The sequence below is a fragment of the Microchirus variegatus genome, assembly GCF_963457635.1.
Source record: "Microchirus variegatus genome assembly, chromosome: 7".
In the NCBI taxonomy this organism is placed as follows: Eukaryota; Metazoa; Chordata; class Actinopteri; order Pleuronectiformes; family Soleidae; genus Microchirus; species Microchirus variegatus.
In genome coordinates this window covers 17,260,024-17,273,130 of record NC_139808.1, presented here as the reverse complement: position 1 = coordinate 17,273,130, position 13,107 = coordinate 17,260,024, and the positions used below count along the sequence as shown (strand labels likewise).

At 41.6% G+C, this 13,107-nt stretch overlaps 1 protein-coding gene across 3 annotated transcripts in view; it reads left to right on the top strand.

Moving 5' to 3' along the window:
- The first annotated feature begins 576 nt into the window (after window positions 1–576).
- pdzrn3b (PDZ domain containing RING finger 3b) overlaps window positions 577–13,107 on the top strand; it is a 108,766-nt gene continuing 96,235 nt past the window's right edge. Inside the window, exons 1-2 of one of the 3 annotated variants that reach the window (XM_083892877.1) lie at window positions 577–1,324; window positions 11,314–11,394. In XM_083892877.1, the coding sequence (XP_083749003.1) occupies window positions 611–1,324; window positions 11,314–11,394 (795 nt within the window). In that variant the 5' untranslated portion in view covers window positions 577–610. Of the gene's footprint in view, window positions 1,325–11,313; window positions 11,401–13,107 lie in introns of all 3 variants that reach the window. The other 2 variants (XM_083892876.1, XM_083892875.1) reach the window with 2 other exon arrangements.

Below are 13,107 nucleotides of genomic sequence, written 5' to 3'. Positions count from 1 at the left end.
GTGCGCACTTGGTAGAGTCGTTACGGTAGCGAATCCCTTCACACTTTCGCCCAAAGAAGTGATGCCTTCACTGACCGCAAGAAATGCTGCTTTTACTCCCTTGCAGGCACGAGAAGAACATGATTTGGATATTTTTGGTACAACAATAACCACGACTGCAGAACATGATCATTAGAGAAACAGTGCATTGCATGTTGAAGCATAAATAACCACTGTCATCTTTCACTTTTAACTTCAATTCTTAATGTATTAAGTTTCATAAAACTTTTCCGTATTTTAACTTTCTTCCGGATTATGACTTTGTTTGTTCCAAAGTTCTTTACAAAGGCTGTACTTGAAAAGTTAATTAAAAGTCATTCTTTTAAGACTTCAAAACTTTTCCTCAACTTTTATTTACGAGGCGCACCTGAAGGCACCAAGAGTCTCGGTCAATTAGTGGAGTTGAGACAGTGAAGAGAGCCTGTAGTCAGTGAGTGTGTTTGTGTGTGAGAGAGAGTGTGTGTGAGCTGTGAACACTCCACCAATGACCAGCTGAAAACGCCCCACTGCTCCGACTCAGACCTGCGGGGGTGGGGAGCGCACAAAGTTTGGATCGGGACTTTTGAGAACCATGGGATTCGAGCTGGACCGATTTAAGGGGACCGTGGACCCGGATTTCAAATGCAACCTGTGCAATAAAGTCCTGGAGGACCCACTAACGACTCCGTGTGGCCACGTCTTCTGCTCCGGCTGCGTGTTGCCGTGGGTCGTCCAGCAGAGCAGCTGCCCCGTCAAATGTCAGCGGATCTCCACCAAAGAGCTGAACCACGTCCTGCCGCTGAAGAACCTCATCCTGAAGCTGGAGATCAAATGTGACAACCACGCGCGGGGCTGCGATGCCGTGGTGAAGTTACAGCATCTGGCCGAGCACGCAGAGATGTGCGAGTACTCCCCGGCCAAGTGCCGCAACCGAGGATGCAGCGAGGTGCTTAGCCTGCGGGACATGGATGCTCATGTGCGGGAGACGTGCGACTACAGGCCGGTGGGGATCTGCGAGAGCGGCTGCGGCTTGACGCTCAGCCACAAGGAGCAAAAGTCCAATGGCCACTGCTGCGTGAGAGCGCTGAAGGCGCACAACAGCGCGCTGCACCACAAGATCATGAGCCTGGACAGAGAGCTGAAGACGCAGACCATTAAAGCCAACAAGAGGGAGAAGTCGCTGCTGGCGCAACTTTCCGCCGTGCACAGTGAGCTGCAGATGACTGCGCTGAAATATCAGAAGAAATTCACTGAATACAGCGAGAGGATCGACTCCCTCACCAAAAGTGTGGCTATCTCTTGCAAGGTAAAAAATCACTCACCAGAACCCCCATCCCACTGGTTTCTCCCCGTCACTCAAGTAGAACTAAACTAATGTCTATGCAGTGTTTATATAAACAAATTAAACCAGTAAAACTCACCTACCATATCTCAAAATGTGTCTTGGAATAACTTTTAAAAGTTATCTCTGGCACTTTTTCTCCTTAAAGCTCCAGTGTGTAACATTTAGGAAAGAAATGGAATACTCTACTCACAAGTATGTTTGTCTAAGTACATATTATGTGCACATTTCTGCATTAAAATATTGAAATAGAAATCTAAATAACACGAGACTATGTAGTGCACTTACTTCAGCCAAAATGTTTCCAACACTCTGACTTTGCTCCGCTCTGCTATAACGTTTGGATAAATCTTAAAACTCTGAATCGTGAGGAAGGAAATATTCAGTATTTTGTGTTTTCGTGTTATTGAGTGTTGTCTCTTGATTTCTATTTTATTTTGTGTATTTGTCCTGACAGCTCATTACTGTTTTCCACGAGTACTGTAAGACAACAACTTCATGATCAATTCCTGTGCGTCCTGACATCATCAAACTTAGGTCTTTTGTTATTGTTTTGACTGAGAGACCCCTAGTGGCAGAAATTAGACTTTTATATGTACATAATCCAAGGGTCGTGCTTCAATGAAGTCTACCATTTTGCGCTGGCTTATTTCTACAACAGCTCGAATTGAGAAACAAGCATGTGGGTTTTGCATTTTTAAAATAGAAGCATGCTTCTTAAACATAAACAAAGGTCCTGCTAGGACAAACCCAATGCTCTGACCAATTTAAACATCTTTATCTCTCGGGAACCTCATCAGCTGACTGACAACGTGGCATGCTTGTCGACAATGATATCCTTTCTGGTATGCCAAGGCCACCATAGTTCTCTGACACCCTTGGACAGGGGAGAAGTTTTTTGGGAACTGCAGTGTCACCTTTTAGATGTCGCTAATTCTTGCAGACTGGACCTTTTAATCGTATATCATCTCATTTTGACCTACAGTGACATGCTGCTGTACAAATTTAAACTTTATAGGCTTTTAAAAATGTCCTGCTCTCCAGGTTTGCTTGCATTCTGGGACTTGGTATCTCCGTTTTATTGGGCCTCCATGTTGTTTTGGCTCAGTTTAACTCATCGCAGATGGAAATGGAAGTCGAACTGTTTTTTCTTTTCCTTTTTTCTTTGTTCTGACTGTTCTCCCTCGTGGAGGAGCAACTTCCCAGGAGTTTGTTTCCTCGCTGTCTGCTTTGAGACACAGATGTCAGCTGTGCCTCTGGCCAGCTGGCAGTCATTGGGGGAGGGCCAAATATTTACTGCAGTTCTGTACACAACAAGAGCCAGTTTCCACTCACTCTAATGTCCTGTTTCGCAGCGTGCATGTTTCGAGGAGCTAAGTTCATCCATTTTTCCTTGGGAGCGTCATAACAAATTAAAAAATGGTGGATGTAGTAATGACACCAAAGCTAATGTGGTGGAAGTATATTGACTTTCAACAGGAGCCTCAAGAACTGCGTTAAGGACTTCTGAGCTGCTGACAGGCCTTTAAAAGACAGAAGTATTCAGGACATTAACAACACTTTTCCACTGTACAGTTCTAGCATGATTTGGCTTGACTCTTGCTTTTCCATTAGGGATAGTACCTGGTACCTGGAATTTTTTTTAAGTACCTGCTCTGGCGAGTTTCCAAGCTTGCTGAGCCGATACTAACATGTGAACACTGATTGGTCAGAGAGTGCCGTCACTGGAAGAGTTATGAGTGTGACACATACACTGGAGGAAATAAGTATTCGGTCCCTCGCTGATTTTGTAAGATCATCCACTAACGAAGAAATGAACGGTCTATAATTTTAATGGTAGGTTTATTTTAACAGGGAGAGACAGAATATCAAGAAGAAAATACAGAAAATCACATAAAACAAAAGATATTAATTATTTTGCTATTCATTAAGTGAAATAAGTATTTGACCCCCTATCAAAACATTACTTAGTACTTGGTGGTGGAGAAACCCTTGTTGGCAAGTACAGAGGTCAGACGTTTCCTGTAGTTCATCACCAGGTTTGTACACATCTCAGGAGGAATTTTGGACCACTCCTCTTTGCAGATCCTCTCCATCATGGGCAAGACCAAATAACTTTCTAAGGACATCAGGGACAAGATTTTAGACCTGCACAAGGCTGGAATGGGCTACAAGACCATTGGCAAGAAGCTGGGTGTGAAGGAGACAACTGTTGGTGCTATTTTAGAATATGGAAGAAACATAAAATGACTGTCAATCTCCGTCGGTCTGGGGCTCCAAGCAATATTTCACCTTGTGGGGTATCAATGATCATGAGAAAGGTGAGGGATCAGCCCAGAACTACATGGGAGGAGCTTCTTAATGATCTCAAGGCAGCTGGGACCACAGTCACAAAGAAAACCATTGGTAACACACTACACCGTAATGGATTAAAATCCAGCAGTGCCCTAAGATCCCCCTGCTCAAGAAGGCACATGCACAGGCCTGTTTGAAGTTTGCCATTGAACACCTGAATGATTGGGAGAAGGTGATGTGGTCAGATGAGACCAAAATTGAGCTCTTTGGAATTAATTCAACTCAACGCTCTCTGTTATGGGGACAGGTCAACTTCACCACATTGAGGGAAAGATGGATAGGGCCTTGTACCATGAAATCATTAGTCAGGAAACGTAAATTGGATGTGTCTTCCAGCACAACAATGACCCAAAACATACAGCCAAGACAACGAAGGAGTGGCTCAAGATCATGGAGCGGCCTAGCCAGTCTCCGGACCTAAATTCTATAGAAAATCTGTGGAGGAAGCACAGCCTCGAAACCTTAAGGATTTAGAGAGGATCTGCAAAGAGGAGTGGTCCAAAATTCCCCCTGAGTTGTGTACAAACCTGGTGATAAAATACAAGAAACATCTGACCTCTGTACTTGCCAACAAGGGTTTCTCCACCAAGTACTAAGTAATGTTTTGATAGGGGGTCAAATACTTATTTCACTCAATGAATTGCAAAATAATTTGAATCTTTTGTTTTATGTGATTTTCTGGATTTTCTTTTTGATATTCTGTCACTCCCTGTTGAAATAAACCTACCATTAAAATTATAGACCGTTCATTTCTTTGTCAGTGGATGATCTTACAAAATCAGTGAGGGATCAAATACTTATTTCCTCCACTGCAAATCAAACTCAAATCAAAATCCTGAAAACATGCGTTAATCTCCAGCATTTAGCAAGGACATCTCAATATTTAGCAGAGGAGTCTGGTGTATTTAGTGACAGCACTGCAGAAAGCTGGTGATCCGGTCATGCAGGAAGTACTGAACTAATCTTTTTAATTAACTGATTCTACTGATTCAGTAATCCAAAAATAACTGCTTTGCTTGTCATCCGTTTGTGTGTTTTTGTGTAGCCTACAAAACAATGTCACGGTAGTTTCTTGTTGCCGTGCTATGACAACCCCACCCACGTTGAGGATGTACTAGAGCAATGGAAAACGATGTGCCGGATACCAAACCTTGAGATGAGCCGAGTCGTGCTAGAACTGTATAGTGGAAAAGCACCATTACAGGCACATTAGGCAGGGTGATTTTGGTATAACTGATCAGTAATTTCACAGTGTACAACAGTAAACATTTCTTGAATGTGCATAAACTATATATCAATACATCCTGAAACTAACACCACACAATATACAATATTTTGTAATTGAATTATCACCTAGCACCTATGTGCTTGAATTAAAAACATTCAAATACAGCTGGAACTTTTGTCAAACAAACGGGACCTTCCCCAAATCTTCTAACTCTCTGAGAGACATCATAAAGTCGGTCCTTAAGTGGTAAAGTTTAGGTTTCACTGAAATATCCAGTTAAAAAAGTATGAAAATCAGGCAATAATACAATCCTATGTCTAGAAAAACATGCAACGAGTTGAATGGTGCAAATGACAAAGCCTAATGACCAGTTAATAACATGCAGGGGTTCATCAGTCAGGCCTAATCGTTTGAATTAGGATGGAGTTGGCGTACAGTTGCACTGCTGCTGTGATCAGGAAAGGGGAGTGGTCATTTCAGAGTCAGGCTCAGTTATTTAAGAACAGGAGGAGGAGGGGCTCTCAGTTCACTACAAATTGCACTGATTGAACACACACTGCTGACAGTGAAAGATGAAAGTTACCCGCTGAGCCACATAATCGGTCCACACCATAAACCTGTGGATGAAGGGGAACTTTTCTCGGGCTCATTTCATTTCACACATTTTTGCCAGTGAAATGCCTAAATTGGTTTCAGAAACTCAAAAAGACTTTGCTCTTTTCTCAGTTGTCTCTGTTTTTTTATGCCAGGTGATTTGGTTTGTTCATCGTATGTGGCTCTGTTCCCTGCAAAGATGTGTTTTCCAGTAGACTGGGGAATTGCGCAACAGAAAGCACTGGTGTGGGGAAATGGTGAAATTGCTCACGTTGGTATGAAGAGGCTTGCTGTAGTCTGTAGTACAGCTGGTTATAATTGTTCATTTGACTGTGGCATCAAAGTTATTGCACTGAATATATACAATGAGTGCATTATTCCCAGTGGAATCCAATGTAAACAGAAAGAATGGAGTTCTCTCTGCGGGAACACCTTTAATATACTGTACATAGAAAAGATAGGAGAGGAAGATCAGGTTCGGGGGAGAAGAAATAACATTTAGTGCATGACGAGGTCCGTTTAGAAGCTTTTTCTTACCGAGTCCAGTCAAGCAGTGGATGGATTACTTAGAGGAAGAATCTCAAAGCACACATGGCAATATGAAACGGACCGTCTCGAGTGAGATTAGCTGTGGGAGGCAGGGCAACTCACAGACTGCCACCGGAACTCTCTCAGAGCTCATAGCTGGAGTTCCACTCCTTCCTCAATCGTCTGGGGCTTTCTTACACATGTAGGCTCCAAGGTTATGCCATAAAAATAGCTGTTTTGTCCATGGCATCGACGGACATGGTAACCATGTAGGGACTATCACAACTCTGATTGACAGCTTGTGTTTTCATGTTAACATGTTTCTGATATAAGTTTAAAAGAATATGAGTGAAGCAAAAAAATATTGACACAATACTCACTGGTGCTACAGATAAGAAGAAGTGACAAATCAAAATGCAAAAAAATGGAGGAAAATGTCAATCCCAAACAAAAGCAAAGCAACCAGAACAGTTCATATTTAGAATGAAATCAGAGCTGAAATCAGAGAACTTGTTGATTAATCTATTCAATCATGGCAACCCCACTCAACAGTGGTCACTACTTTATGACTTCATGACTCCTTGTGGTGGCACTTAATCACAGCACTAAGGGTAAGAGATAGACAAGGAGTAGGACTTTGCCAGCATACAGTGGTGAATGTAACCTTCTTCATATCCTGCACTTTATTGTTGTTTATTTTATAAGCTTTTTGTCGTCTTTCGTTGAACAGAATATGTTATGATGTATCATTATATGGTCTGGCAATATGCCTCAGAATCGCTGCATATCCTACTCTGAGTCACTGTGCAATTCCCACATCTAATGAGGAAATACATGTTTTGCCCACCATCATCAAAGGTTTGTATGAATAATTGAATGTAAACATAGCGATTAGAACTCAACCGAGTTCTACAATACACAGTGAAATAACATGACATGTTCCCTGGTTGTGGCCCCAATTCTACAAATGATGGGGTCAGTAATTGGAGAATTGGAGAATTAAGGTTTGATATCAACATCCATCCTGAGACATCTTTTGTTCGATCAAAAAAAAAAAAACCCTAAACACTTTTGCAGGTGTTAAGGAAACACATGCGACTACATTCTTTTGCACGCATGAACACAGTCCATCTTTAGGATACATACATTAACAGACACCTCCTCAGCTGACATTGTTTGACCTGCTGGAGTTTCCCAGTATTTTTACATTTGTCAGAGCCCATATATAAGTAAGTGTTTCTAGTCACAGCTACAGTGGACACATTTGTCTGGTCAGACTTGTTCTCACAGACACGACATCCGTGTTTTTTTGGCAAATCGGGTGATAACAGAAAATCCAGCCAAATGTGGTCACAGGAGATCCAGGAAGCACGTTATCATGGTGTTAACAGTCATCCCTCACACCGTCTACTTTTGATGGGCTCTTTCTGGACGGATGTTAATGCCTATGTGTGTAGTTGAGTAAGAACAAAAACACAGTTAATGCATGGAATACAAAACACCATACAGCGTGATAGTGTTGCTTTGGTGATGTAAATGTATGAAATCTGACTCTGACAATATAAATCAAAACCTATCATATCCCCACTGACACCATCTATTGACGAATTGAAGAATCCAGGTCAGATTAGTTTGAATATATGACCTATTTAACCATATTGCACACGGGGGGGAAGTTCCGGTTTTGACATTAATCATGGCTTTCTTGAAAAGCACAGTGCAGGCACAACTAAACAAAGTGAATCCATGCCCTGCTGTGTTTCATAGTACAAAATATCTTTTGTGAGAGGGATCTCTGGCAGATTTGCTGTGACACATTTATTCCTCGAATCACTGTCAAAGAGGGAACACAAACCCGTCATTTAATGCGACATTTGATGGGCAACCTACTTTAGTTTGTTTTTGAATCTCTTCAGTCACTCCTCAGCGTATGCTTCTTCTGGCAGATGGAGATATTTTTTTCAACTACAACCTATTAAAAATGAGGCAGAGACAGTGAGGGAGATCAATATGGCTCTAGCTATGTGGAATAACTGACTGAAGTTTCCAATTATAGTCCTAAAGACATTTTAAACTTCTTCAGTGAGCATGGAATAGCAGTAAACCAAACAGAACAGCTTAGATCTCACTCTGGTTCACTTAAAGGCTCCTAGAATTGCTATGACACTTTCCATTCAGTGATTGTCTTCTCTTAAACCGAGCTCCTGGTCAGCAGCTACGTGACCCGATGGAGAGTGTTTATCAAAATCACAAGATGTCAGACGCATTGAAGCTCCATTGAATTTTGTTCTGTGTAATGAGGGGTTCAATCTGATTAGGCTAATTGTAGGGCTAATTTTAAAGCATGGAGTCTATGAGATACTTTAATGGATTTTTGTGCTCCATTAGTTAACTCTCATGCACGGGTGTCAATTGGATATGACAGAGATCGCATTAATAAACACATTTCAGGTGTCAAACAAACGAATCCTTCCTTCATTGTTATTTCCTTATTGATTTGAACTCTACCATATCTTCCTGCCTGCGCACAAATGTCCAAAATGACCAGGTCACTGAGTTTTTGCTTCTTGCTTACAGACCAAAATCTCTTGAATCAATATTTCCCTTTTTCGCTCTACATTGAAGTATCTGACGCTGTAATTAGACACACTATGTGAGGAAGAAGTGGAGCCAGTGGGGAAGGCAGTTTGATGGAGGGCAGACTCGGAAACTGTGACTGGACCTGAGGTAGAGGATCACGGCGAGTGTGCCAAGTCACCAGAGAGAAGAAGTCCACTGCTTTTTTTTTTCCCAGTAAGGTTTATGTTAAACAGTTGTCTGCTTAGTATTTGTCACCAAAGTTGACAATGATTGCCATTTTTGTTTTGTTTTATAGACATACCTAATGTTTTAGGAAATGCACAGCCTCCTGAAGGGATTCACTCTATTTTTCATGGATTAGCTCAAGTGTTTGCAGATGTGTGTGTGTGTGTGTGTGTGTGTGTGTGGACGGGGCACACGGTTTAATTACTCTGAGTTCATTGTAATGGCTCTAACCCTCTCACAGATGAAATGTAAAAAACACCTTTAAAACTCTTACCGACTTGTTTTAAAACCTTGGAGATTCTGTCTCACTCACATGAAAGGAGCAGCTTCCTTTACTTTGTTTTTGCCAAATCCTCAGTAATATTCGACTCAACGTTCTCACTAAACAGCCAACTGTCTTCCTGTCAACAATAACGGGTGCAGGCGCTGTAATTCTGAAGAATGTGTCACTAATGTGGCCATGACATGGTGCAGGAGTGAACATTCCAGCATGGCCTGACACGCACATGAGGGTCATTTTAGCCTATATGGCAGTCGGGGCTACTGTACATGCCAATAATATCTGCTTTATATTTAGTCCCACTATGCTGCAGCATACTGGAGTGGCAGCTGAAATTATCTTGCCTCATAACTCCCCTCTAAGTCCTGCTTTAAAAAAAACAGATTAGGAGCTGACTCTGCGATTCTCCCAGAGTTCCTCATGTCATGTTGCTACTGAGTAAGTGGTGCACTGGTGTATTAATTTACACAGGACAACGGTTTGTGAGAGGGAAGGGCTGAAGGTGTGTCTTTGAACTGGTCACTTGTGCCTCTTGGATGAACTAATTATAATTTAAGACCATTTGCTTGTGGAGGAAATCCACAGCTGTCGTTAAATCTTTAATATCCTGCAGCTAATGGCTAATTTTTAATGGTGCAAGTTTAAATTTTAGCTCTCAGCTTAAAGCGCTAGTTTGTAACGCGTTTCTGAGACATAGTTTTATGTTTATGACTGGTGGATAGATAAATATATTAAGACGGACCTTGACCGGAAGTTCCAATTAACGCTGTTTTTTAGTGTGTATCTGCGTCCTTACCTTGTTTAAGAAGCCCTGAAGGATCAACACAAACACTTCAGCCACTGCTGAGAACACTGTGTTTTATTGTAATCTCGGGCTCAGCGAGATCTCTGAAAAAACCCGGTCCGGTTACGTAAACAGCGGTTCTCCGGAACAGCAGATCGTCCTGCTCCGGGCACTAGTCCGGGCACATCCGGTTGCGTACATTGAACCGCAGAAGAAGAATAACGTCCGTTGTGGAGGTGTTTCACGAGCGACAGTGTCTTCTGACTCTGGGTCTGACGCCGGGTCAAAGTCATAAAAGGGACTGCGGTGGGGAGTCGTGACGAAGCTATTTTTTAAACATTGTTTAAACAATGTTTTGATAATGAGGAGCAGTGCATCCACCGTTCCAGAGGGGGGAGCTGCGCTTATGAGAGCGGGTGTACTGAATATGTCACGTCCTGGTATTGGCCAATCACAAGACAGCTGGGAAGGCTCTACGATGGCTGGCCAATCACAACACACTCTGTCTTCTGGGTTTGAGATTTGAGTCTGAAATATCGCGGCTCAGGAGAGCGTCAGAAAATACAGATTTCTATCGGCTCGTTTACAGCAACTAAGAGGTTTTTGATCATAAAAACATGTTAATATATGTAAGTAGACCTCCATAAATAACATTATGTGCAACAGGACCACTCTATGTGAGTTTTAAGTCACCTGAGTAAAAACTGGAACAAGTATTGGGTTGCAGGAGTGTGGAAACGGTTGCAATAGCAGCTCTGAACATCCCACCCTCTCCTTGTCTGCCGTCATCAAAGCTCCACCCTCGAAACACAAACACAAAAGCAACCTTGCCAGTAGACATGACAGTTTGTGACAAATAGGCTAGTGAATCAATCTCTTTGATGTGACACGGCTTCAAACGCCACACAGGATGGATGGATTTTCTTGATGGCTATTGGGACATGAAGAGGATTTCAACAAATTACATAAACAGTGATTTGGAAACTGATGGACTACAGCTGATGGACTGAAGTTGGTGTCTTTTGAGAAGCAGATTCACTCTGAAATAGATCAGCTGTTCAGGCCTAATGAAGACGTGAATAAAGAGGTGTCATTAAGCCTCTAATCTCTTAACTTACACTTTCCCATCACTCCCTAATGTGAAGGGAATGGCATCATTAACTTCCTCCTGCCCCTACACCTTGCTCCATTTGTAATTTTATGTGTTTCTGCCCCTCAGTTATCTACTAACAAGAATATATTTGTCTCTCATCTGTTCTTGCTCTCTATAACCAGCTCAATCATTCTGCCACTCGCTGGGAGTTGATGATAGATTATTAACATGAATAACCTCCTGGCCTGCCTTTGTTCACGTGTCTCTCCTCTGTCTGTCTGTATAGGAAGGTGAGACTAAAAGCACGACGGTTGTCCTTCTCCGCGAGGGTGGATCTCTGGGTTTTAACATCGTAGGAGGAAGGCCATGCGTGGTAGGTTAAAAACCGAGAGTCTCGGAGGTTTCATCTTCCCCGGTGATCAGCCAAGTGTCATATGGCAACTCAGGAATGACTAGCACTTACTTAAAGCACCACAGGCTCTCTCTGTACTGACTGACACCGCTTAAGACAGTGAAGCATGTGTTTTCTACTCTGTGGATAGATGGACCGCATCTATCAAGTTTTATTGTGTTTATATATTGGTCTGGTTTAGTGGATTTGGCATGACAGATTAAAAAAACTGTAATTAGTTTTATGAGAGTTAAATCTGGGATTATGGCTTTGACCGCAGTTGTTTTGTCTCTAATTGAGGGGATTTTGGTGGTGAGGTAAACACAGAGAGGGAAAGGGTCTTTTATCATGCCCAACCTTTCACAGCCACCATGTTTCCTGCCTCGAGGCCCCGAAACGAAAGTCATTAATGATGCCTCGTGCTCTACTGAGTGAAGGGTTGAAAATATCTCAACGCCGGTTGCAATTCAGTCTTCCATACATGGACTGACTTTCTGCAGGTCCCATTGAAACAGGACTGTATTGAACTTTTACAGAGTATTTTTTTACAGCCACAGTGACGTGCTTTTCCATTATCACTATAAAACTGTAAAATATGTTGGTGGAAAATTTGGAAAAGTCTTTTGGTAGCTGACCTCATGATCTTGGAAATTTGCAACCTTTCTTGCTGTTGTGACAGAACCCATGTATCAAACGCAACCATAAGAACGCAGAGATAATACTTGGCTTTTCCTTTGCCCGCTAACCTCAAATCAACAGTCTGTGTTAGAAGCTATTCATTAAAATAGAAATAGCTAATATCCCTGTAGTTTTTGACACGCATGTTTCATGTGGCTGTTATTTTGGCATGGCTTGGTTAGAGCTATCAGCTGCCAGGGTCTGTGGTCTCAAGAATGAGTACTTTGTCCACAGCTCTCAAGATTGTCATAATTGTAAGGTAGAGTAGTGATCATATTGAAGCATTGCTAATTCACTGTACACAATGGCCCTGAGAGAGGAAGCAGGCCATAAATGATTAATTAGAATCAGCACAGTGTCTGAAGTTTCTTTAAGGATCCAATTTAGTCGCTGCTCTGTAGTGCTGTTCTTGTTTTCATACCACTTCTGTGGAATAAAAAAAAATGGAATTAACTTGTTTTGTGTTTTCAGACTATGTCATTTTTTTTCAAAATAGCTTTATTCTATTTATTTCAAATGTCGAGTTGTTTCTCTTGATTTATTCAAATGTCGAGTTGTTTCTCTTCCTATCACATTTAACATAGAAACAATACAATACAATAAAAGCACAATACCTCATAAGTGGTGGGGTATGTCATATAATAATTGTATTATAAAAGTCATCATTAGTCTTAAATGTGGAGATCATCCTGCTCCCCTCATAGCACAGATCCATGTAATGCAAAAAAAAAAATAAGACCTTGATGTCAAATATAGCTTACTTATGAGACTTTACAGGGAAATAAGGGAGTTTTTGACTCTGTTTGTTACAACTCCACATATTTCTATCTCCCTAAGTCCCAAAACATAAACAGTTACCAGTGCTCAATTCAATTCAGTTATGGAGCCAAACTACAATTATTATAGAGTTTTCTGTACTTGTGTGTAAACATCTGTTGTGTAATAATAATGTATTGATGTCTTTTTTATGTAACAGCTTTGTTAAAAATGTTAAAAGTTAAATATGCCACC